Consider the following 26292-nt stretch of genomic DNA (forward strand, 5'->3'; position numbering starts at 1 on the left):
GAGAGAGAGAGAGAGAGAGAGAGAGAGAGAGAGAGAGAATCAATTGTTTCGGTTAGAGGAAACGCTATCAAGAGAGAGAGAGAGAGAGAGAGAGAGAGAGAGTTATTGTCAGTACTGTATCTCTCATTGTCAATTCTGTATATGTTGTCGTATCTAGTACCACTGCAGACACTTGAAATATGAAAGTGAAAATAAAATGAAATCAAATAAATGAATAAATAAGAAGGGAAAATATTAATTTAAATGTTTTCGTTTTGTTGTTTTGCTCTAGCTTAACAAATTTCATGTTTGTCACTTAAATTTCGTTTCCCTTGGTTAACTTTATCGAATATACTTACTGCTTCTTTCTTATCGTATACCTATGTGTAACTACTGTAAGGTCGTGATGTATGTATGGTTGTCTGGATGAGGCTTGTATGGCCCAGAATTCACCGTTGACGTGTGCTTATCATATGCAGCATGTATTCATGACTGCAACTTTCATATTATTTTTATATGACAGCAGCAGCAGCAGCAGCAACAACAACAACAACAACAACAACAACAACAATAATAATAATAATAATAATAATAATAATAATAATAACGATGATAAAGATAATTAGTGTTTTCGCCGGGTACCATAAACAAATGGAGAGAGAAAAAAGTGATCATGCAAAAACAAACCATAAAAATATTCGTGTGTTCTTAATATTTTCATCTGCAAGGAAACATCTTTAATTTGATTTGATAAATTACGACCTATAACGATGGATTTCCTATGAATGAAGAAGTGTTAATTAAATCCATCATCCACCTGCGCGGTGCAGTGTGGGCTTGCGTTGTGTTGTGGGGAACTGTGACGGGTGAAGAGGGATTTTTATTGGTTATAATCTTATTTTTGAGGTGTTAACGAGGTGCTGGCAACCTGTGTTAATGTAGCAATGGCCAGCAATGCCGCAGTTTCGTTGTATCATTGGGTGTGGAAGTACGATAGACAAACGCCTAACTTTAGCCTTCTCTCGCCTGCCGGACATTGTCAAGACAAGGTTGGGAGGTGGTTGATTACCCAAAGATATCTGTGAGTGCTAGCAACCCATGTGAGTGCAACAGTAGCCATGAATGCCGCAGTTTCTTAATGTCACTGAATGTGGAAAGAAGGCAAACATGTAAGCTTAGACTCTTGTCGCCTGTCAGACATACCAAGGCAAGGCAGGGAGGTGGTTGATGACCCAAAGAAGTCTGTAATTATCCAGGATCTACAAAAACCCTGGGAAGTCTGTGGGATGTGTTTCGTATAAAGGTAAGAATGATGGTTCATTTGTAAATATTAACAAATCTACGGGGTTTCTTACATTGTTTTCTTTGATCACGTATCTTGAAGATCTTTACCTCATTGGCCACTGCTGCATCTTCCAACTAAAGATCTGAGGAACTTCACAGTATCACTACGGGGGTTGGCAGGTGACAAATGGAACACAAAACCAGAGCTTAATTCACTGACGAGGACCAGAGAGGTGGAAGTGATGCACAGTGACATATCTCGCTAGTCACTGCTGCATTTTCCAACTAGGCTTAAAGGTCTGAGAAACTTCACAATACAGTATTGAGTGGTTAGCTAGTGACGTAACACAAAAACAGAAAACAAACTTAACTCGTATAAGTGAAGACCAGAGAGGTGGAAGTGATTCACAGGAAGTGTAGTATAGTCGAGGAGCTGCCCTGCTACTGTTCATCTTAGTGGTAACGGTGTTGGCTGTTATACCCGCATATGTAATGTCCCTCAACAGCATCTACGCAGTGTTGAAATCCAGCGTAGTTTTGCCTCTAGCCATTTTTAGTGTGCTGGTGACAGAAAATGTAGGCTTGATCTTAAAGTAAACTCATATAAAAGCAAATAATAATCAAGATTAATGCCAATCGCTTCCTTCACTTCCTTTTTATTTCACATTAAATTTAATTAAGGGAAGGAGTCCTTAAATTTGTTTATGAGGGAAAAATCATATAGCTACCAATAAAAGAAAGTAATAAGAAATTATAAAGAAAGCCTTTTCTTCTACAGCCTCTCCTCTCCCTCCATTAAATCTTTTTATGTACTATTATTTTCGAGATACCTTAGTAGTAGTAGTAGTAGTTATTGTTGTTGTTGTAACGAAACGAAATAAGTATGATCTTTGGTGCCTGTACGTGATGGTAGCCTCATCCGTACTGCAACCTTAGAAGAGGTTAGCTGATGTCTTACCTTAGAAGTGACCAGAACTAGTTGTGAAGTGTACTCGTATATTCCACTAACATAAGGTGTGTAACATCCAGCCACACATCGAAAATGTCCCTCCCCTTACAAGAACATGTTGTGGAGAGATTCCTTATTTCAAAGCAGAGAGAGAGAGAGAGAGAGAGAGAGAGAGAGAGAGAGAGAGAGAGAGAGAGAGAGAGAGAGAGAGAGAGCATAATCGCACGTTCTTATGAATAGGCTTTAAAAAAAAACCTGAAGTATGATGGCTAGTAATGGAATAATTCACAACAAAAACAACAACAACAATGCAAGAACAATTCGACATCGTGACATGAATGCGCTGAATTTGGAGAGGATTTACAGCAACTAGGGAATGTTCTCATCATTATTAGCCATGCCTATCTCCTATCACATTAGCATGGCATATAGTACTAACTGGGAATATGATTATACTTTGTCTCACAAAGTAGTGAATCTTGCTCCTTCCGTGGGGTTGAGAGGAAGGGTATAACTATTAGCTATAAAGTAGGTGATGATTGGTTGAAGGTGGTTGGTGACTGGCTTACAGAATCTAAGAGAGGCTGGTCAAAAGGCAGTGGGGAATGGGTAAATTGACAACATCTCACTATTTTACACATATTTTATAATTGCATTTGGAGACTTTGTTCGAAATCATTGTTAAAAACAGTGAATCAGTCGAGAGAGTGATTCAGCAGTGAGCTCGGCTTCATCTAGCGTGTTTCAAGCAGTTCACCTCACAGGGTGTAAATTTAAATCTCTACCTACAGACCAAACATAATTGAATTAAGATAGATATATCTCATGCGTTTGCTCTGAACAAAGACTGTCTAAAACTTGCACGTCTTTGCCTCTAAGATTTATTTGCTCGGGAGCAACGTCTTCTTTGCCTTAGTGAGGAAAAGGGGGGCGAGGGATAAGACCAATCAGGTGTTTGCTTTTCATGTCACAACAAAATATGGTAGAAGTCAAGCCAAGGAGCTGAATGTGCCAATAACATCAAAACTGACCTGATTGGATCTCTCTCTCTCTCTCTCTCTCTCTGATTTATCTACACATCGGCAAGACATACGTATGCCCCATTACAGGCACTGGACAGGGAAGGGTGTGAAGGTTTTTGCCACCTTACCAGCCTAATGGTGAAAGAGCCAGCGGATAGCTCACGTATTTCACCAAAGGCTATTATTGCCCGTGGTATAATGAAATGCCGTTGAAGCTTATCATTTTGCCACATTACTTCCACCGAGTTATGTGTGATAAAAGGGCTTGTGTGGCGAGACAAATTGAAGTACTGGCAAGGGAAAGGAAGGAGAAAGCTACTACTACTACTACTACTACTACTACTACTACTACTGCTACTGCGTACTGTATTATTATTATTATTATTATTATTATTGTTGTTGTTGTTGTTGTTGATATTACTACTTTTATTGTTAATAGAATGAAATTAACGTCCTCTCCTGTCTTTAACGTTTCGGCGACTCGATTGTGTTCATTTTCATCACCAGGTCTTGTGTTCGTGAACGTTTCAGTGTCTCGCGGTGTTCACTTCATTTCTCGGTAGTCTGAGGTGAAACTCGTTAAGTGTTTGGCCACGAATGAAAGCATGGCATTTGCTGCTTCATATGAATAAATCTACGCGGTTTTACTGAGCACAAACAAAACTAAAAATTATAATTACAATTACAACATAGAAACATTTCTTTATAACTTCTTTGTTTTTTTTTTAATTATTTATTTATTTTGATTTTTATATTTTTCTTTAATTTATGTATACCCCAAACTTACAACCAGAATATACAATTGCAAGACAATATAGATTTGCAAACATTTTTTATTTTATTTTCATTAGGTTTTCATCTGTGAAATTTACATTTTTTTCTTTTTTTTTCATAATTTTTTATTTAGACGAAACTCACAACTACGATATACATTTACAACATATAAATGTTCTCTGATACCATCTCTCTCTCTCTCCTCTCTCTCTCTCTCTCTCTCTCTCTCTCTCTCTCTCTCTCTCTCTCTCTCTCTCTCTCTCTCATAAACTGATCAGATTTTTTATATTGTTCAGAGAGAGAGAGAGAGAGAGAGAGAGAGAGAGAGAGAGAGAGAGAGAGAGAGAGAGAGATTGATAATGATTGACTGAGGAAGAAAAAAAAAAAAAGGGTGGGTGGAAGGAGATCGCTGCATCATCGCGGTCATGTGGCGCCGAAGAGGGAGCGCTTGCTTCACGGAGGCGACGGGCACCGAACGCTCCAGTGATATACGAGCCATCAAAGTTGGCACTGCTGATCAGGCTGAGAGAGAGAGAGAGAGAGAGAGAGAGAGAGAGAGAGAGAGAGAGAGAGAGAGAGAGAGAGAGAGAGATTCCTAGTAATCGTTTCTGTGGCCATGGAAAAAAAAAAAACAACAACTTGAACTAGCCGAATTAGGCTAACGATATGAACTCAGCTGAACCGATTATATATGGAAATAAAGAAATAGGTTTCATGCAGAGAGTACCATTTGTAGGCCTTATTGCTTTTTATTTCCTTATTATTATTACTTTTGTGGTTTCTCAAGCCCAAAGTTACCGATGAGGTGCCGGGAATTAGCTTGCTATAATGCATTAGTACTATAATAATACTAATTCAATGAAAACAATTAGCTAAAGTTACAAGGAACACAAAACCACGAATTCTGTCACAGCGGCCAGATTTCTTGCAGGTTTTCTTATTTTCTTATGTTTTCATGTTTTTATGAACCAGTTAATTTCTTCGTCCATAAATCAAATTCTGTCATGCCGTTTTTGTTGCTCTTCTGATGTCTCCTGTACTTTTCCGGGAGGTGATGCGGTGCTCACAGAGGCCACGCAGCTGGGATGATGTAGGTAAAACGGTTGCCTCAAATAGCGACGTTAATGTGCCTTTATTTATTTATTTATTTATTTATTTTTTTAAGGAAATTCCATGCTCGCTAGTCTTCTTAACTTGCTAATTGTATTCCTCCTCCTCCTCCTCCTCCTCCTCCTCCTCCTCCTCCTCGTTCTTGTTCCTGTTCTTTTTGTTCTTCTTGTCTTCGTTCTTGCTGCTGCTGCTGCAGATACTGCTGCTGCTGCTGTTGTTCAATTTCTTCTTCTTCTTCTTCTTCTTCTTCTTCTTCTTCTTCTTCTTCTTCTTCTTCTTCTTCTTCTTCTTCTTCTTCTTCTTCTTCTTCTTCTTCTTCTTCTTCTTCTTCTTCTTCTTCTTCCTCTTCTCCCTCGCCCTCTTCTCCCTCCTCCTCCTCCTCCTCCTCCTCCTCCTCTTCGCCTTCACCCTCGCCCTCCTCCTCCTCCTCCTCCTCCGTACCGTAAATATTTGTTTCTACCGTAAATATTTGTCCTCTCAGAATGAGGCCAATAAACTAGAATATGACAGACTTCGACGCGAATCAAAAAAGCTCATTAGATAGAGTAAGAAAAATCTAGAAATGTATATTGCAAGCATTGCTAAATCCAATCCCAAAGAATTTTACAGTTACGTTCGAAATAAAAAAAGTAATTACTTCTCACATTAATCAAATTACATTAGATAACGGTAATTTTGTCACCGGAGAAACTCAGATCGTGGACACACTGAATGACTATTTTGCTTCAATTTTTACAGAGGAAAATACTCATACAATCCCCGAACCACTCCTTATGCTCCACAACATAACCCCTTTAAGTGTCTGCGTTTTTCATGAAGACGAAATAATCAAAATGATTGATAAAATGAAAAATGACAAAGCCCCCGGCCCAGACGGTATTGCACCACGTGTCTTGAGAGAAACAAAATTTCAAATTTGTAAGCCCCTTTCATTGCTTTTCACCAAATCATTTAACTGCGGTAAGGTTCCCAAGGATTGGAAGTTAGCTTACGTTATCCCCATAGAAAAGAAAGGCGATAATTCACTTCCAAGTAACTACAGACCTATCAGCCTTACATCTGTAGTATGTAAACTAATGGAAACAGTAATTCGCAATAATTTAGTGAACTTTCTAGAGGAAAATGATTTAATCAATGACTCGCAGCATGGCTTCCGAAACACGTTCTTGTCTAACTAATCTGCTTGATTTCTTTTATGATGTTTTCACCATGTACGACGAAACAAAGGCAGTAGATATAGTGTATCTAGATTTTCAAAAAGCTTTTGACAAAGTTCCCCATAAGCGGCTACTAGCTAAATTGAAGTCACATGGTATAAATGGAAAACTTCTCAATTGGCTTGTAGACTGGCTGTCTGAGAGAAAGCAGCGCGTTGTTTTAAATGGTAAATTTTCAAACTGGCGAGAAGTTTTAAGTGGTGTACCACAGGGATCTGTGTTCGGCCCTGTTCTTTTCCTTATTTACGTTAATGATATCGATGAGCGCCTCACCTGTAAAGTATCTAAGTTCGCTGATGATACAAAAATAATGAATAAAGTAGTCACATCAGAGGATAAAAGAAAATTACAATCTGATCTCGACCCTTAGCCACTTGGTCAGACAAGTGGCAGATGAGCTTCAATGCAGATAAATGTAAAGTGTTGCACATTGGTAATAATAACGATCACACTGATTACTTAATGAACGGTACCGAGCTTCTCAAGGTTAATGAGGAAAAGGACTTGGGCGTTATAATTACCTCAGACCTCAAGTCAAGTAAACACTGCTCGGAAGTAGTTAAAACAGCAAATAAATGGGTTGGGTTTATTGGTAGGACTTTCGAATTCAAATCAGAAGGGGTAATTCTCACATTGTTTAATACACTTGTCCGACCTCTACTTAAGTACTGCGTCCAGTTCTGGTCACCCCATTACAGGAAAGATATAGACAAGCTGGAGAGAGTCCAAAGAAGAGTTACCAAATTGATCCCACGACTGCGGAACAACCCTTATGAGGAGCGCCTGAGGGAACTCATCTTGTTCAGTTTAGAGAAACGGCGAATGCGAGGAGACTTAATTGAACTGTTTAAGATGTGTCGGGGCTTTGATAACGTAAATGTAAACAACTATCTCATCATTGACAGTTTCATCACCATTAGAAATAATGGTTACAAGATTATAGGTAAGCGTTTCAGGTTTCAGATCAGACGAGGCTAAGTATTATTTCTTCAATAGAATTGTAAGTGTCTGGAGCTCTCCTCCCAGCACATATTGTCGATAGTAATACAATAGAAACTTTTAAACAAAGGTTGGACAATCACCTCGCAGCAACCCCTCATATAACGTACTTTGCACCTACATAAAATCGTTTTCTTTTTTTAGTTACTGCAGTGAATAGTATAATTTCTCTTTCATCCTTTCCTATCACATCTTAGCCTTTCCTTCTCCCTATGCTCTCCTGTTTTTCCTTCCTTGACCTCCTAGTGTCCTCCATCCTCTAACTCTTAGAATCTGTAGTGGTAGTGGTAGAATAGACACACAGACAGCCTCGTTAGGCCCAGCAGGGCTGTTGCTGTCTGTTCTTTCCTTTTGTATTCCTCCTCCTCCTCCTCCTCCTCCTCCTCCTCTGTCCTGTTGTTTTTTTAGTAGGTAAACTTACATCAGACTTTCTAATCAGCTCTCAGTCCCCGTGTTCGCCTTACTAATAAACGAGTCAGCCAGTATTTTCACGCTTTCATCCCTCTCACTCGTGAACTCTGGAACTCTGCTTGTTTCATCTATACGAGTATATACATTTTTTTGCCCTTTCTACGATTTGAATTGTTTGGCCAACGTCTATTTCCAAACTTATAAAAAAAAAAAAAAATACTGTATTAGTCGTGTTAAAGGAGACGTATGGTACACAACAACGACAACTTCATCTTACAGAGATCCTCTGGTGACAACTACAAAATAAAAACAATAGATTCAGTCTTGGTTGGAATAGTATGGAGTAAACGATGCGACTCTGTTTCGGTGGTTGTCCAGAGTCTTATCAGCTTCTAGTGAGAGAGAGAGAGAGAGAGAGAGAGAGAGAGAGAGAGAGAGAGAGAGAGAGAGAGAGAGAGAGAGAGAGAGAGAGAGAGAGAGAGAGAGAGAGAGAGAGAGAGAAAGCTCTTCATGGTGTACTTATAGTACATCTTTCCGTGTTTTTACGACCACAATTCCCTGCCCCTTCACAGAGCTACCACACCTGGACTAGCTTCCCTGAACCACCACCTATGTCGATTCAGTGCAGGGCTCAAATACTGGTGTACAGGGTCCCATGTGACTTCTGCACCCTTTTCACAACAGTCATAACGCCAGATATCACACTTATTGAGGTTGCCAGTCTGTTTTACTGACCCACAGACGAGGAAAATATTCAGAACAACACTTAACGCCCACGGCTGTGAAAGAATCGACAACCACGTCTAGGGAAAAAAGTTAGCATACAATAACCTGTATATGGTCGAGGTATAATACCCTGTTGGACATTCGCCCTCCGTAAGTCCTCCCACTACCCTACAGAGTGTTGTAGCCTCGAGCCAAATAGTGTCGTTTACTGCACTGCCAGCAGCAATTTGAACAATATAAATATTACGTACTAAGGTAAAAAATACAGATCTTGTGTAAAGAACCCGTCATGGACCTCCATTGCTATCTACCTGATCCTGGCCAGGAAGTGTGGAGAGTTGAACAGCATGTCTTGCAGGAAAGCTCCACGTCCAACTTCACATAGTCGATTTCGCATCCCTCCTCGCCTGCCTGCCACACCATGATCTCGAAGTAGTCCACATGTTGGCAGCAATGGAAGTTTGTGATGTCAAAGTTAATTTAATTCGGGAAGAGCAAGACCCAGGGTTAATATTTTGAGATGCTTTGCTCTCTCTCTCTCTCTCTCTCTCTCTCTCTCTCTCTCTCTCTCTCTCTCTCTCTCTCTCTCTCTCTCTCTCTCTCTCTTTCTCTCTCTCTCTCTCTGGTGATGCGAAATCCTTGTTAAATAATCACCATTTATCTAAAGAGTCATGCAGCACTCTCCACTGAACAGCTCAGTAGCTTCCCCTACAGATGAGACAAGCATACAGTTTACAGTACAGTAAGGATGCGAAGGAAATGAGGATGCAGTTGCTTCAAATAATACATCCTGCACTAACATAAGGATACAATAAAGGAAAAAAAAATTCTAACCACTGGAGCGTCCATTAACTATATTTGATCTGGTAAGAAGAGGAACCTTAATTAGGAATCAGACATGGGCATGATTATGATTACTAATAAAAAATCATAACAAATGGCTCTGATTACGTAATCATAATCAAATCATAATAAAAAGTAGATAACTCGTGTAATCATAATCAAATCATCATCATATTTTTATTGATAATAATCAATGAATAAAATGGGATTATTGTGATTATTTCCTTGTAGTTTCCATGAAGCACTTCGCTTTCATGTCCAAGTATGTTTTGAAAGATTAACACCATCTCATGTTTTTACTTGATTGTCGCCTATGATATATGAGCATCATTCAAATACATACAAAGCCTATACATGTTTCAGCAGACTTGAAATGCAGTACTGGTACAAATTGATTGCTGCCAGGCTGGTGTGGGAGTGCACAACCACAGGGTTACATTTGAAACATGTTGCATGTGTAATCACTGGAATGTGTGCATCAATCGTGGAACTGTCTATCAGTGTGTGTGAGTGTGTGTGTGTGTGTGTGTTTATGTTTAGTACTGCATCACCCAACACGTTTGTACATGCATATGCTGGTGGCTATGTAAGGCAAACAACACGTTTGAACATGCTCACTCTGCTGGCACGTGCGAAGAAGCAGGGCCTGTATCATGAGTCATTGGAAAAGCCTCACGTCTAGTATCACACATTCGTCATTCTCCACTGGCATCTGACATTCTCGAAGGTGAATGCAGACCAAAAATGCACCCCGATGGAACGAACAGCAGTAACAAGATGCTTCGCTCCCTTCTGAATAGTGATCCAGCCAAACTTGACACCATTTGAAGTTGCAACTCTAGAGTGTCAGGGAGAGAATGTTGTAAAGTCAAACAAAGTAATTCCATGCATTCGTGGACTGAAAGCCGAGCTTGAACAACTGCCACAAACATACAAGTCAAAGATGATTACTACTCTCAAAAGCTCAAGAAAAGATTGAAGATCTGTGAAGACATGGAGGTGTTTCAGCTGGCTTCACTCTTAGATCCACGCTTTAAGATGGACTGGTGCTCACCAGAAGAAGTCATGTTCATGAAACCCCAACTGAAGTCTAAAGTAGTTGAAATTATGCCTACTACCACTGAAGAAAAAGCTTCCCCTTAGCAAAATAAGGAGGCCTACAAAGAAGTGCATGCTGTTCAGATTCATGACACCATCAGCATCAACAAGCTCTTCCCTCTGTACATTGACATCAACCTTATCCCAAGCAGAATCCTACCCGAGTCAGCCAAGAACAGAGGATGACAGTGATCCCCTTCTCTTCTGGGAACAGAATCAGGCTCTCCGATACCTGTGTATCCCAGCATCATCAGCTCCAGTTGAGACTTTTTTCTATTGCTGGGAATGTCTTTCGTCCTGAACGATGCAGAATGACCGATGTTCGCTTTGAGGAGTTGATGTTTATCAAGTGTAACCAACACATGGTAAATTAGACATTACATGAGAAATAATCTAGCTTATAAGAAATCATGTGTATAACAAATTCTATATTTTTAAAGAGAAGTACTTTGTTTTTATAATTGCTGTGAAAGCCTTTGACCATGATCTGAAATAAATTCATAGAAGTAATGCATTACGTGCTGTAAAGCAAAAAAAAAAAAAAAAAAAAAACAAATAAAATCTCTTACACACAATGTATGATTTTAATACCATTAGATAGTAAGTGATTTACACGGTTATATTACTGTGCTCAAATATGGAACAGTGCACCTAATAGATGTAGTTTGCTAGCTATTTAGGCATTATACTTGATCATTGCTAATCATTATCTTTTTATAAATAATCACAGCAAAATGTGATTATAATCATAATCTAATCCTAATCATGCACAAAAAAGAAAAACTCATGATAAAAAATAACAAAACTAAAGTAATCATAATTTAATCACAATCAAAAAAAGTATTCCAGACCATAATCAAAATAAAATTGTAATAATTTTTTATAGTCATGCCCATGTCCGTCAGGAATGCCTCATCAAGAGTGTCTTTATAATTCTACTGTTCATCTCTGTGGCCTTTGAAAATCGTCTTATGAGAGTTCATGTGGTCTTAAGATATGTGAGCTCGTCACTGCCTCCCCCACATCTCTCATATATTGCATTATGTTTCCATTAATGAATTACATGGTGAGGAACATGACCAAGGCCACAACAGAGTTATATAGAGCTGTTGAGAGTACAGGATATTCACAACCCTTCACTACTACTACTACTACTACTACTACTACTACTACTACTACTACTACTACTACTACTGCTACTGCCACTGCTGCTATACTACTAATGATCCTTACTTTCCTTGTTTCCCAGTTCTTTCCCATGCTGATTTTTTTTGGTGCCCTGGTAGTTGGCGATGCCCATGGCGTAGAACTTGACATTAGGGAATGCTGGTGGTCTTCTTTGCCCATGGTTGGGTCGTAGGTGGTGGGGTCATAGCGTCGTAAGGGGTGGGGGTGGAGAGCCAGGAGGTGTATTATTCACTTACACATCTGCTCGTCGTTCCCTACAGAAAGCTCAGAGATAATAGCGACCGATCTTTGGGTAGTACTGAGACGACTCACGCCACACACCAGAAACAGCGAGGTCACAACCCCTCGGCTTACATCCCATACTTGTTTGTTGCTAGGTGAAGGGCCACACAGTAGAGGCTTGCCCATCTGCCTTGCAGCGCTCATGACTGGAACTCGGGTCTTTTCCAAGCGTGCGAACCACTATACATTATGCGATGTGTTGACACTACGCAAAGTGTGTGTGTGTGTGTGTGTGTGTGTTGTGCAACTTAATTATATGATTTAGCTGCTCATAAGGCTAATTAGGGGAAAACAACCAGGTGGGCCAAGGAAGCCAGTGAGGGAGCAATAAGCTGCAAGAGGATCATTTCGGATAAATGAATAAATCAGTGTCAACATGATTAGATGCATCAGCCACTCACCTAGCATCCGAACTTGTGAAAGTCATCCTCGAAGAACCACTCATTGTTGACGCTCAAGGAGAAGACGAGGCAGTTTCCACACTTGAAGATGAACCTCTTGTTAAGACACACGAACTTCTTGCCGTCACCAGACACACTAACTTCTTACCATCACCAGAGGTAGGCGGCTTGCCCTCGAACTAAGTCTGTGTGATAGAGAGAGAGAGAGAGAGAGAGAGAGAGAGAGAGAATTACAAGTGTCATTTCCCATTTTCTCTAATAAAGGTAAAATCAAACCACTTCTTCCTTCAGGAGGAGGCGGCAAAATGATAATTACTCCCAGTGAGGTCTGAAGCACTGGACGAACGGGGTGCTGTGAACTTATGATTAACTCATCTGTGACCTCACTAAACGTTTCCCTTTGTGGCTCACAACACAAGGAGGCAGTCACAGCCTGCCCTCTAAAGACAACTCTCTTCCTTCACACAAAATTACATGCACTTAATTACACACACACACACACACACACACACACACACACACACACACACACACACACACACACACACACACACACACACTTCACTCAAAATTCAAAATTAATATGGCGACTCCTACACCAGCCATGGAGGCCCCATCTGGGAGGGGACCACAAATGTCCCCAGGTCTGACTGGTCTTCTGGTATCGTCCCTAGGTGTCTTGATACCCTCTCAACATTTTCTTCATTAAATTCTGCAACATTCGCGGTCTTAGATTTAATTTTCAATCTGTAGAACCCCAACTCTCCCCTACTAAACCTCATCTTCTTTTCCTCACTGAAACTCAGAGGTGTCGGAGGTAACTAACAATAGCCCCTTTTCTGTTCCCTCCTGCTTTCTCTATCCTCATTTTCAATCCAAAACTGGATGTTACATCTATGTGCTCATTGACTTAACCTGGTCTCATGCCCACGCTCTTGAATCTTCCGAGTTTTCCACCATCTGGCTACGGCTACATAGTCATACTCAAACTAAATTTATCTTTGCCATATACCTCTCACCTAACTCCTCTGACTATAAGAAATTCTTTGACTACTTAACTTCTAAAGTGGAGCACATTCTGACTCTCTTCCCTTTTGCTGAGATCTCCATTGTTGCAGACTTCAATGTTCACCACCAGCTTTTGCTTTTTTCTCCCTTCACTAACCATCCTGGCGAACTAGCCGTTAACTTTGCCATCCTCCACGACCTAGAGCAACTGGTGTAATACCCTACTCGTATTCCTGACCCTCTTGGAGATATGCCCTACATTCTTGACCTTTTTCTAACCTCCAGTCTTTCTGCTTATGCTGTTACTCTATCTTCTCCGTTGAGCTCCTCCAATCACAATCTCATATCTGTATCTTGTCCTATTGCTCCAATCCCTCCCCAGGAGGAGAGGTCCCCTCTGGAGTTTTGTGTCTGCTAACTGGGGGTGACCTGAGGAGGTATTATGCTGCTTTTCCTTGGAATGACTACTTCCATGTCAGAGACACGTCTCTGTGTGCTGAGCGCATAAGAGAGGTGATAGTGTCTGGCATGAAGGCGTACATTCCTCACTCTTTCTCTCGACCTAAACCTGCCAAACCTTGGTTTAACACAGTGTGTTCCCGTGCTATACATGATAGAGAGGTGGCCCACAAAAGGTACTTGAGCCTTCCATTAACTGAATCTCATGTACTTTATATTTCTGCGCGGAATCAAGCCAAGTCTGTTCTCCAATTAGTCAAAAACTCTAATGCAAGAGTTAACCAGTATTCTCAGTCTAACTTCTCTCTGGATTTCTGGCACCTAGCCAAAAACATATCCAATAACTTTGCTTCTTCATCTTTCTCTCTTTTATTTCAACCTGATGGCATCACTACCATCTCACCTGTTTCTAAAGCTGAACTCTTCATTTAAGCCTTTGCTAACAAACTCTACCTTGGATGATTCAGGGTTTGTTTCTCCCTTTCCTCCACCCTCTGACTACATCATGTTACCATTAAGATTCCTCGCAGTGATGTTTTCCATGCCCTCGCTGGCCTAAACCTTCGGAAGGCTTATGGACCTGATGGGATCCCTCCTATTGTTCTCCAAGATTGTGCATCCGTGCTTGCACCTTGCCTAGTCAAGCTCTTTCAACTCTATCAATCAACATCTACCTTTCCTTCTTGATGGAATGTAGTTTGCCTACATTCAGCCTGTTCCTTAAAAAGGGTGACCGCTCTAATCCCTCAAACTACCGTCCTATTGCTTTGATTTCCTGTCCATCTAAAGTTTTTTTTAATCTATCCTTAACAGGAAGACTCTTAAACATCTATCACTTCACAATCTTTTATCTAATCGGCAGTATGAGTTCCGTCAAGGTCACTCTACTGGTGATCTTCTGGCTTTCCCTAAGGAGTCTTGGTCATTCTCTTTTAGAGATTTTGGTGAAACTTTTGCTGTTGCCTTGGATATATCAAACGCTTTTGATAGAGTCTGGCACAAATCTTTGGTTTTCAAACTACCGTCCTACGGCTTCTATCCTTCTCTCTGTAACTTCATCTCAAGTTTCCTTTCTGACTGTACTATTGCTGCCGTGGTAGGCAGTCACTGTTCTTTTCCTAATTCTATTAACAGTGGTGTTCCTCAGGGTTCTGTCGTGTCATCCACTCTTCCTATTATTCATCAATACTCTTCTAAACCAGACCTCTTGTCCTGTCCATTCCTACACTGATGATACCACCCTGCACTTTTCAAGGTCTTTTCGTGGATGTCCAACCCTTCAGAAAATAAACAGTTCACGAAGCCACAGAACGCCTGATTTCTGATCTTTCTAAAATTTTTGATTGAAACAGAGCAAACTTAGTATTGTCCAGTGCCTCAAAAACTCAATTCCTCCATCTATCAACTCGACACAACCTTCCAGACAACTATCTCCTCTTCCTCAGTGACACTCAGCTGTCCTCCTCCATTACAGGGAACATCCTCGGCCTGTCTTTTACTTATGATCTAAACTGCAAACTTCACACCTCATCTCTAGCTAAAACAGCTTCTGTGAAATTAGGTGTTCTAAGTTGTTTCCTCCTGTTTTTCTCACCTCCCAGGTGCTATTTCTTTACAGTAGCCTTATCTGTCCATGTATGAGGGCCGTTCCATTCATACCTCTCTTTTAGACAGGGTGGAATCAAAAGCTTCTCGTCTTATTAATTCCTCTCCTCTGATTGTCTTCAGCTTCTCTCATTGCCGCACTGTTGCATCTCTTGCTATCTTCTACCGTTATTTTCATGCTAACTGCTCTTCTAATTTTGTTTACTGCATTCCTCCCTCTTTTTGTGGCCTCGCTTTTTGTGGACTTTCTTCTCACTCTCATCCTTATTCTGCCTACCTCTCTAATGCAAGAGTTAACCATTATTCTCAATCATTCATCCTTTTTGCTGGTAAACTCTGGAACTCCCTTCCTGCTTCTATATTTCCACCTTGCTATGACTTCAACTCATTCAAGAGGAAGCTTTCAAGCTGACTACTGCTTTCGACTCTGTTCGGGGACCTGCACCTCACGGAACCTTTTTTTTTTTTCATTGTAGTTTTGTTGCCCTTGGCCGGTGTCCTTCGTAGATAAAGAAAAACAACTGAATTTCCTGGAATAAGTTTTGTCGGAATCATTATTGTCAAGGGGCGACTTTTTGGGGGGAGGAGGGAAAAGAGGAGGAGGAGGAGGAGGAGGAGGAGGAGGAGAGAGGTGCGTTGTCAGACGGAATCTGCGTGTGGGCTTCTTGGAAAAGAGAGAGAGAGAGAGAGAGAGAGAGAGAGAGAGAGAGAGAGAGAGAGAGAGAGAGAGAGAGAGAGAGAGAGAGAGAGAGGAGCAAAACAGTCTCCCTGGCCTAGTGTGTGCAAGTGTCGCAAGAGCAGCGGATGAGCCGCAGCCTAGCACTCACCATGTTACTGCAGGTGATCTCTGCGTTTTGCAGGTACTCCCGGTACTGCTTGATGTTCTACAGGCCCGGCACGTGACACTGCGTCGCTGTGCTGTACTCGTGTCAAGACACTGCAGATAATCATAAATAAGTTCAAATATGTGTATATACACTCCAAACTCTTTCAAGGCAGTCTCTTTATGGTGGTTAATGATGGCGATGAGGCAGGGAAAGCATAGGCCAATTTTGGTATCTCTAGTCTGGTGAAGTAGGTAAATTATAAAGGAGTTTGTTGTGGAGTGAGGTCTGGTTCATCAGTGTTGAAACCCGATGAACTGCTGGAGTCATCATAACGTTTCCACCTACGATCTCTGTCTGTATAGCGTCATTAATTTGGACAAGGGGACAGTGGAGCCCATTCTGATGTCCTGGGAAAGGATTGGACACTAAAGTAGGAGGATTAGATGCGGCAGAACAATAACACACAATTTGGTGGTGATTGGTGAGGAAGCCCGGCAGCCAGTGAGAGGTCGGGATTCATAGGATGATTATTCTCTGCACACTTGTGGTGTGATAAACGAGAGGATTGCTGTTTATTAAGTCAATTAGTGTGAGTTACCGTGATCTTGCTTTGTTTTAATTGCTTGTAAACATACCAGTCCAGTAGGGTGATTAGACAGTGAGTGGTGGAGAAAGATATGACGTTGCCAAATTGCTGTGGATTCAGAAGGGGTATTACCGCCAGCAGGAGGCGAAGGTTGTTTCAGACCTACACGATGACACGAATCGTTTATTGAATCTAGTCAAAACCTGAAGACGTACATTAATGATCATAGACAATATTCTATATGAATAATTTGTGTAATGCAGGTATGATTCTGCACGTTACTTATAGGATAATGTATTCTTACACAGACAGTTGTTACACTTACGTGTTTGGGTCTTGGGGTAATCGTTAAGTAACGCGCACGCCCTTTCTGACAGGTGTTCTAGGCAGGTCTATCTACTTCTGTCTCTGCAGCAACACACGTCCTCCCTGCACGAGTGTCCTCAGCAAAGTGTCCCTATCGTCCTCAGTTACTGCCTGGGTTCCTACCCTGTCCATCGTTATCCATTAGCGACGGAGATAAGGCCGGCCTCATCTTAGCCTCATGTCATAATAAGCATCCTTCATCTCCTTACATCAACACTACCTCAACACCGACCGTACAAGAAATTGGCTGACTTTGGCCTCGTCTTGGTCATCGCTCTGACCTCCAGGTCCTTTCTTTTTTCATTAACAACCTCGCTTGTGCAACAAAAACAACTTTCACCCGCTCGGCGGTAACAGTGGGGCTGTGGCATCGTGAGCCCACTCAACACAACCTTCACAAGTGAGGCTGGGGATGGTGCGATAGCTAGGGGCCGTAGCTGATGCAGACTGGTTGGTTTCCTGACTTGAGGGGTGAAGGAGACAAGATGTTTAGCACGCAGAGAAGTCTTTTCTTTGTCTGAGGGACAATAATGGTGAAGAGGAGGCGGCGAAACTCCCTGTACAGCATGAATAGGAGCTTAGCAGTTGTTCAGTTTAGTGTTTTGATTTGAAATTTTTTCAAGCTATTGACGACGTTTCGCTCGTCTACTGAGAAATGAGTTAATTAAGGGCTGGGAGGAAAGGAGGTCGAGGGGCGGAAGATTTTGACGTATGGGGGCGAAGAGAGTGTTTAGTGTCAGCGGCCTGTTGATGCTTGCTATCACTGGCAGATGGGAGACAATCCCCCCTCTCCCCTCCCCCTCCAAGTTACCAGTGCACTTGAACCAGAGTGAGAGATATCGTTTTATATTCTCTCTCTCTCTCTCTCTCTCTCTCTCTCTCTCTCTCTCTCTCTCTCTCTCTCTCTCTCTCTCTCTCTCTCTCTCTCTCTCTCTGTGTTTGTGTGTTTGTGTGTGTGTGTGTGTGTGTGCATATATATATATATATATATATATATATATATATATATATATATATATATATATATATATATATATATATATATATATATATATATATATATGAGGGTAAGCAGGGATACATCAGACTACCTTCTTCATTTATTGCAACGTTTCACCTTCACAGAAGGCATCAGGCTAAAAAGAAAAAAAAAAAAAATGCTAAAAATTAAGATAAAAATTAAGTACAAAGACAAAAATCTTAAAATATCAAATCACAAAAGGAACAAGACTAGAAAACAAAACAGTAACCAAAAGACGACACACAGGCAAACATAAAAAAAAAAAGAAAGTGACATTTTGTTAGTGCCGGAGTTTATCAACATTGGTGGTAGTGGGATGAGTGAGTGTTAACTTGCTACTTCATCACAGCCTCTCACAGTGCTGTCTCTGCAGATCTCCTGACAAGTCCGCCAACATTATCGCCAAAATTAATGAGTCACGTAAGTTAACCACCCCACCATCTCTCTCTCTCTCTCTCTCTCTCTCTCTCTCTCTCTCTCTCTCTCTCTCTCTCTCTCTCTCTCTTCCCCTCATTTTCCAAGATGACCAAGAACGAGGTAGTTTTATAAATTGACTTAAATATCTGGACATTTTCCGAAATGGCCTCGTCTGTGATCTTTTTACAAATCCATTATTACTCTCGTTGAAGCTAGCGATCTCGTTCAGCCCGCGTTGAGGGAAAAGACCACGGTGAATCACACACACACACACACACACACACAGGTCAATGTTGTATATTTCATTTCCATTAAGAAGGTGAAGAACAGAATTGCAGAACTTTTCAACATTCATATGTTTCTCTATTTAACTTAACAACAAACCTATTCAACTGACATGAGCGGGAATTAAACCTTAACCACCGCATGACAATTGTTATATGAACAACTCCAAGTTAAGGACTTCACGATCCTTCAGTGGATATACAACACGTAACTACACGTGAAGTGGGTTTCTTTGGCAACAGAAGCAGCGGTTACCGTTATGAACCAGTAATGTAACCTAAGTATACGCGACATTGCTCATTACATGCGAATAGAGACGCAGCAGTTCTCCCTCGCTGGCCTCAGTAGTTCCTCACCCACACCACCTCGCGCCAACCCCACGTTTCCCGTGTGTGGACCAGCCTGAATCCGGCACACCTCATCAGCATGAAGTATGGCCAGAACACCTGGTGCCGACTCGTCTGGCTCAAGTCACCTGTCAGAAGAAGAATTTACTAACATGAATGAAGCACATGGTAACCTAAGTTGAAATTTTCTAGAGAAGTGGACCACTATAATAAGAAGAAAATTTATAGGAAGGAAAGCAAAACCCAAAGCAGTGTTGGAGGCACCCATCGCAAGCAAGCCAAACAAGCACGTTACCTGAGACAGCCGAGGAGACAACAGAAGACACAGGAAGTGAGCGGTCTCTTCTGGCACACCCTCATAGTCCCTGACGATAATGAGGACCCAGAGCGATAGGTAACTATAAACAACCGGTGCTGCTAGACCAACAATAATGAGGATACGCCCCCTAAAACTACTCCCGCATCGGGAAAAGCGTGGAGGATCCTCAGGTCCTGATCCCATAGACACCAGATCTTCCTCTTACAGCTGCAATGCTCAGTCCTCCAGCAGCAGAAGACACATTTCCAGGGTACGTTAGCATACAACTCCATCAAGAAGACGAGTAGTTTTAAAGAAGACAAGAGGTTATAAGATGAAGACAAGAAGTTATAGGTAGAAAGAAGTCTCAAGAATACGTAAGGAGAAGAACTAATAATAAGAAAGAAGCTTCAAGATAAGAAGATATATAAAGAAGACGAAACCTTTTTAAGAATTCAAGAGAGAAGTCGAGCCAAGATGGTTATCATAACTCTAATGGTTGTGAGTAGAGCTTAGAGCGAGGCAAAGTGGTTGGTCAACCAAAGTAACTCATATGTTATTCATTTATTCGTATATGCATTTATTCCATTAGTTTAGGTTCAAGTTTTATATATCAATATAATCCTCACACAGTAACGTTGTAGAGTATAATCTCGTCTGAGAGACAACATCTTATCACTTCACAACCTCCTATCTGATCGCCAGTATGGGTTCCGTCGAGGCCGTTCTACTGGTGATCCTCAGGCTTTCCTTAGTTAGTCTTGGTCATCCCCTTTTAGGGAATTTTGGTGAAACTTTTGCTGTTGCTTTAGACATATCAAAAACTTTTGCTAGAGTCTGGCACAAAGTTTTGATTTTCAAACTACCCTCCTATGACTTCTATCCTTCTCGCTGTAACTTCACCTCAAGTTTCCTTTCTCACTGTTCTGTTGCTGCTGTGGTAGACAATCACTGTTCTTCTCCTAAGTCTATTAACAATGATGTTCCTCAGAGTTCTGTCCTGACACCCACTCTCTTCCTATTTTTCATCAATGATCTTCTAGACCAAACTTCTTGTCCTGTACACTCCTACGCTGATGATACCACCCTGCACTTTTCCACGGCTTTTCGTTGATGTCCAACCCTTCAAGAAGTAAACAGTTCATGCAAGGAAGCCACTGGACGTCTGACTTCTGATCTCTCTAAAATTTCTGATCGGGCCAGAACAATCTTAGCATTGTTCAATGTCTCAAAAACTCAATTCCCCCATCTATCAACTCGACACAGCCTTCCAGATAACTATCCCCTCTTCTTCAGTGACACTCAACTGTCCCCCTCTTTTACACTAAACATCCTCGATCTGTCCTTTATTTATAATCTTAACTGTAAACTTCACATCTCATCTCTAGCTACAACAGCTTCTATGAAGTTAGGCGTTCTGAGACGTCTCCGCCAGTTTTTCTCTCACTCCCAGCTGCTAACTCTATAAAGGGGCCCTTATCTGTCCATGTATGGAGTATGCTTCACATGTATGGGCGGGTTCCACTCATACTGCTCTTTTAGACAGGGTGGAATCAAAAAGCTTTTCGTCTTATGAACTCCTCTCCTCTAACTGACTGTCTTTAGCCTCTTTCTCAACGCCGCAATGTTGCATCTTTAGCTGTCTTCTACCGCTATTTTCATGCTAACTGCTCTCCTAGTCTTGCTGACTGTATGCCTCCCCTCCTCCTGCGGCCTTGTTACACAAGACTTTCTTCTTTCTCTCACCCCTATTCTATCCATCTCTTTAATGCAAGCATTCTCAATCATTCATCCATTTCTTTGGTTAACTCCGTAATTCCCTTCCTGCTTCTGTATTTTTTCCTTCCTATGACTTGAACTCTTTCAAGAGGGAGGTTTCAAGACACTTATCCTTTCATTTCTGACGACCACAGTTGACTTTGTTCAGGGACCGGCAACTCAGTGGACTTTTTTTCTTGCCATTTGCCGGTGTCCCAACTTCATAAAAAAAAGAAAGGTGTTATAGAACGTGGAGTGAAAAAAAAAAAAAAAAAAAAAAAAAAATTATATATATATATATATATATATATATATATATATATATATATATATATATATATATATATATATATATATATATATATATATATATATATATATATATATATATATATATATATATATATATATATATATATATATATATATATATATATATATATATATATATATATATATATATATATATATATTCCCGCCTGGAACATATCCATGTAGAAGAGACTGGTGAAAAAACAAAAGAAATCATAAAGAGATCATAAAGTTTAACAGTAAAGATTAGGAGCAAGCCTTAGAAGCCAGGGCACAACAACAGACCTTTAAATGGCCCGTCATGGACTTCCATTGCTATCTGCTTAATCCTGGCCAGGACGTGTGGCGAGTTGAACAGCATGTCTTGCAGGAAGTCGATCTCCGAAAGCTCTACGTCCAACTTCACATAGTCGATCTGCCGTCCCTCCTCGCCCGCCTGCCGCACCAGGTTCTCGAAGCGGTCCACCTGTTGGCAACAGGAAAGCTACATATATCAGGTAGTTCATTTACTGTGTTGTCTTTAAAAAGTTTGTTACTCTTATTAAAAAAAAAAAAAAAACGTAGGAACGATACTGGCTAAGGGGAAAAAAGAAGAAAAAGAAGAAAAGGAGAAAAGAAAATGGCACACTGAAGTGCCAGTTCCCATACAATTAGAAACGATCGTCAAAAATCGGAGGATAAGTGTCTTGGAACTTCCCTCACGAAAGGGTTTAAGTCATAGGAAGGAAGAAATAGAAAAGCAGGCAGAGAGGTCCACAGTTTACCACAGAAGGGAATGAATGATTGAAAATACTGGTTAACTCTTGCATTAGAGAGGTGGACAGAATAGGGGTGAGAGAAAGGCAAGGTGCAAGCATGGAGGCACAGTTTTGGAAAACAATTGCAGGGACCCCATCAGGTCCATAAACCTTCTGAGGGTTAAGGCCAGCGAGAGCATGGAAAAAATCACAGCAGACACAGGAGGAAGATATCGGCTGCTCCAATTCTTCAGATATCCAACTAAATCATAGATCACGTCACCTCTTAGGCGACGTTACTTACTATAGTCACTGCCTGCTAAACTGGTCTATGTAGAAACCCTTGCCTCCTTCCTCTTCTGCCGGGCAGCTGATTAGTTCACTTAATATTTTTGCCACTTCCTTAAATTTTTATATTTAAGATATTTTCTATGACTCTCAATTGCCCTTATCCTAAGCTAATTAAAAAAAAAAAAAAAAATTAATAGTAAAAGAAAACTAATATCACTAATAGTATTAACCATTCAAAAAAAATTATGGAAATAAATATCCATATGACTGTCGACACAAGCTACGTCTCTAGTGGCGTGTGTTGATAATCCTAATGATGAAGTTGCGTCAATAATGCTTATTTGCTTCCATATTTTTTCCTGTACGGTTATTACTTTGATATTAATATTATTTTTCATATTGAAACTTTCGAAAATCAGCTTAGGGTAAGTCATGGAAAATATATTAAATATAAGCATTTGGGAGGTGGTTAGATCATTTACCGAAAAATAAACAGATAGATGGCTCCTGGTTCAGTTCAGCCAGTGGCGACGACAAAATTTTAATGCTTCCATTTGACCACTCTCCCATAGATTACAGCAGTCAGGTTATCGTGTGCTTCTAGAAATACAACATTGCACTGGTAGACTGAATGAGAAGTAATCCACTAAATATACGTATGTTGAATGTTTAATCCACAGTCACGGTATAACCACCGCCTCACATTTTGCATACTCCATTTTTTCCCCATCCCGACGTTCCTTGTGCCATTGAAGCTGCCGATGCCTGTAGCAAAGAACTTGATGTTGGGGGAGCGCTGGTGGTCCTTCTTCCCCATGGTGGGATCGTAGGCATACACCTGTGGGCAGTGCAATAAGGTAGAGAAGAGTTTTTTTTTTTTTGTATTTTATTTTCTGAATGGCAAGGGAGGTTAATCATATGACAGTGCCATCGATAAAACAACTCACTTTGCATCCAAACTTATCAAACTCATCCTCGAAGGACCACTCATTGCCCACACCAAAGGAGAATACCACGCAGTTCCCTGGTCGGATGTTGAATTTGTCGTCAAGACACACCATCTTCATCCCAGCTTTTGGTGCTGGCCGCTTGCCTCCAAACGGCTTCTACGGGATATGGGCTGGCATGACTAGTGGCAAGGACATAATGCATGTAAAGCGGATTTCTAAATATTATTATTACCAAAGAATGTTTTACGTATGAATTGATATATATATATATATATATATATATATATATATATATATATATATATATATATATATATATATATATATATATATATATATATATATATATATATATATATATATATATATATATATATATATATATATATATATATAAGAACATAAGAACATAACAAATAAGGGAAGCTGCAAGAAGCGACCAGGCTTACACGTGGCAGTCCCTGTATGAAATATACCTACCTATTTCCATCTATTATCCCCATCCATAAAGTTGCCTAATCTTCTCTTAAAGCTCCCTAATGTCCTAGCACTAACAACATGATTACTGAGTCCGTTCCACTCATCTACCACTCTATTTGAGAACCAATTTTTTCCTATCTCTTTCCTAAACCTAAATTTTTCAAGCTTGAACCCGTTATTTCTTGTTCTACCCTGGTTGCTGATCCTAAGAATTTTGCTTACATATCCCTTTGTTATAACAATTATACCACTTAAAGACTTCTATCAGGTCCCCTCTTAACCTGCATCTCTCTAAAGAATGTAAATTTAACAGCTTCAACCTCGCCTCGTAAGGGATACTCCTCATCCCCTGTATCCTTTTAGTCATTCTCCTCTGTACTGATTCTAATAGACCTATATCTTTCCTGTAATGTGGGGACCAGAACTGCAGAGCGTAGTCTAGATGAGGTCTGACCAGCGCCAAGTATAACTTTAATATTACTTCCAGCTTTCTACTTTTAACACTCCTAAAAATGAATCCTAGTACCCTATTTGCCCTGTTTCTGGCTTCTATGCATTGTTTCCCTAGACGGAGTTCAGAGCTAACTATAACTCCTAAATCTTTCTCGTACCCTGTACCTACCAGAGTTTGGTTGTTTAATGTGTACCTACTGTGTGGGATTTCCTCTACCTACGCTAAGTACTTTGCATTTGTTGATATTAAATTGCATTTGCCATCTATCCGTCCATTCATTCATTCTATCTAAATCTGCCTGCAAGGAGATGGCATCCGATCCTGACCTAATTAATCTACCTATCTTTGTGTCATCCACAAATTTACTAACATCAGTACTAATTCCACTATCCAAGTCATTGATATATATATTAGAAATAACAATGGCCCTAATACTGATCCCTGTGGCACCCCACTAATGACATGATCCCACTCGGATTTCGAGCCGTTTATTACAACTCTCTGTCGCCTGTCACTAAGCCATGACCCTATCCAGTCTAACACCTTCCCATCTATCCCGTGTGCCCTAACCTTTCTCCGGAGCCTTTGATGGGGTACCTTGTCAAATGCTTTACTAAAGTCCAGATATAAGATATCATAACTATCACCATTATCTACTGCCTCGTACACCTTACTGTAAAAACTTAACAAGTTTGTCAGGCAAGACTTCCCCTTTGTGAAGCCATGCTGTGACTGAATTATCAAGTTATGTTTGTCTAAATGTTATATATATATATATATATATATATATATATATATATATATATATATATATATATATATATATATATATATATATATATATATATATATATATTGTTAGTGCCGAATGTGAGAAAGAGAGAGAGAGAGAGAGAGAGAGAGAGAGAGAGAGAGAGAGAGAGAGAGGGTTGAGGATGGTAGTGAATAGGATGGGAAGGTAATAGTGTGCTGATTCAGCCTCAACCGGGATAATGGAGGTCAGTTAGGGGAATCAAAAACTCCACTCAAAGAACATGTGTATGGGCGCCTCAGCCCAGCCCTAAAGCAGAAACCTTTATACAGACGTCTTGCATTGAGCATTGAGAGTGATCTTATGATAATATATATATATATATATATATATATATATATATATATATATATATATATATATATATATATATATATATATATATATATATATATATATATATATATATATATATATATATATATATATATATATATATATATAAGTGTATTTTCCACTTGTTATTGTTATCATTATTACCATTATTTATCATTTATATATTCAATTTGTATATACAGCATTTCTCGTTCCCCTTTTGTTTTTGATAACTCTTTAGGTGGCGTCACGCGCACCCCGAGTCAGCGGCTGGTCTCTGGGCCGTATAGGTTTACTGTGTACTTGGCAGTTTGTTTTTAAACTGGGAGATAATTTACATAGTGTTTGCTGTTATTCCTGGAGTTGGGCATTACCACATGTGCTAGCTCAACCCCTTAGCACATATTTGATGGCAGCGATGCTCCCACATTGCCTTCTGTGACTATTTTGGTGTGTGTCCTGTGTCCCAGCGGACTCCTTTTGTTACTGCCTAAGCTCCACCCCACGTGCTTTTATCACGTCTGTTCCTGTTTTGGCCGAGCCTTCTTAGTGTGCTATCTGCTACCAAGCTGCTTTCTGTGCCTGTACTGAGCAATTTTTGGATTTCTGGGCTGCCTTCACTGCTCCTAGCCCCCAGGCACGCCACCACGTGCGTTCTCGTCCCTTGACGCACTCATCACTG

General features: G+C 40.4%; 1 protein-coding gene and 1 long non-coding RNA gene across 3 annotated transcripts in view; one reads left to right on the forward strand and one right to left on the reverse strand.

Moving 5' to 3' along the window:
* The first annotated feature begins 318 nt into the window (after positions 1 to 318).
* The window catches only part of LOC135099849 (uncharacterized), an 85879-nt gene continuing 59905 nt past the window's right edge, over positions 319 to 26292 (forward strand). Inside the window, exon 1 of the long non-coding RNA XR_010268401.1 lies at positions 319 to 1282. This is a non-coding gene — a long non-coding RNA (uncharacterized LOC135099849). The remainder of the gene's footprint in view (positions 1283 to 26292) is intronic.
* Positions 18222 to 26292, reverse strand: part of LOC135099844 (uncharacterized) — a 35285-nt gene continuing 27214 nt past the window's right edge. The window contains exons 6-10 of one of the 2 annotated variants that reach the window (XM_064002446.1): positions 23548 to 23706; positions 23304 to 23438; positions 21858 to 22038; positions 19194 to 19332; positions 18222 to 19160 (exon numbers count right to left, since the gene is read on the reverse strand). In XM_064002446.1, coding sequence (XP_063858516.1) covers positions 19199 to 19332; positions 21858 to 22038; positions 23304 to 23438; positions 23548 to 23706 — 609 coding nt within the window. In that variant the 3' untranslated portion in view covers positions 18222 to 19160; positions 19194 to 19198. Of the gene's footprint in view, positions 19161 to 19193; positions 19333 to 20053; positions 21480 to 21857; positions 22039 to 23303; positions 23439 to 23547; positions 23707 to 26292 lie in introns of those variants that run through there. The other variant, XM_064002447.1, reaches the window with a different exon arrangement.

The sequence above is a fragment of the Scylla paramamosain genome, chromosome 4 (assembly GCF_035594125.1).
Source record: "Scylla paramamosain isolate STU-SP2022 chromosome 4, ASM3559412v1, whole genome shotgun sequence".
Lineage (NCBI taxonomy): Eukaryota > Metazoa > Arthropoda > Malacostraca > Decapoda > Portunidae > Scylla > Scylla paramamosain.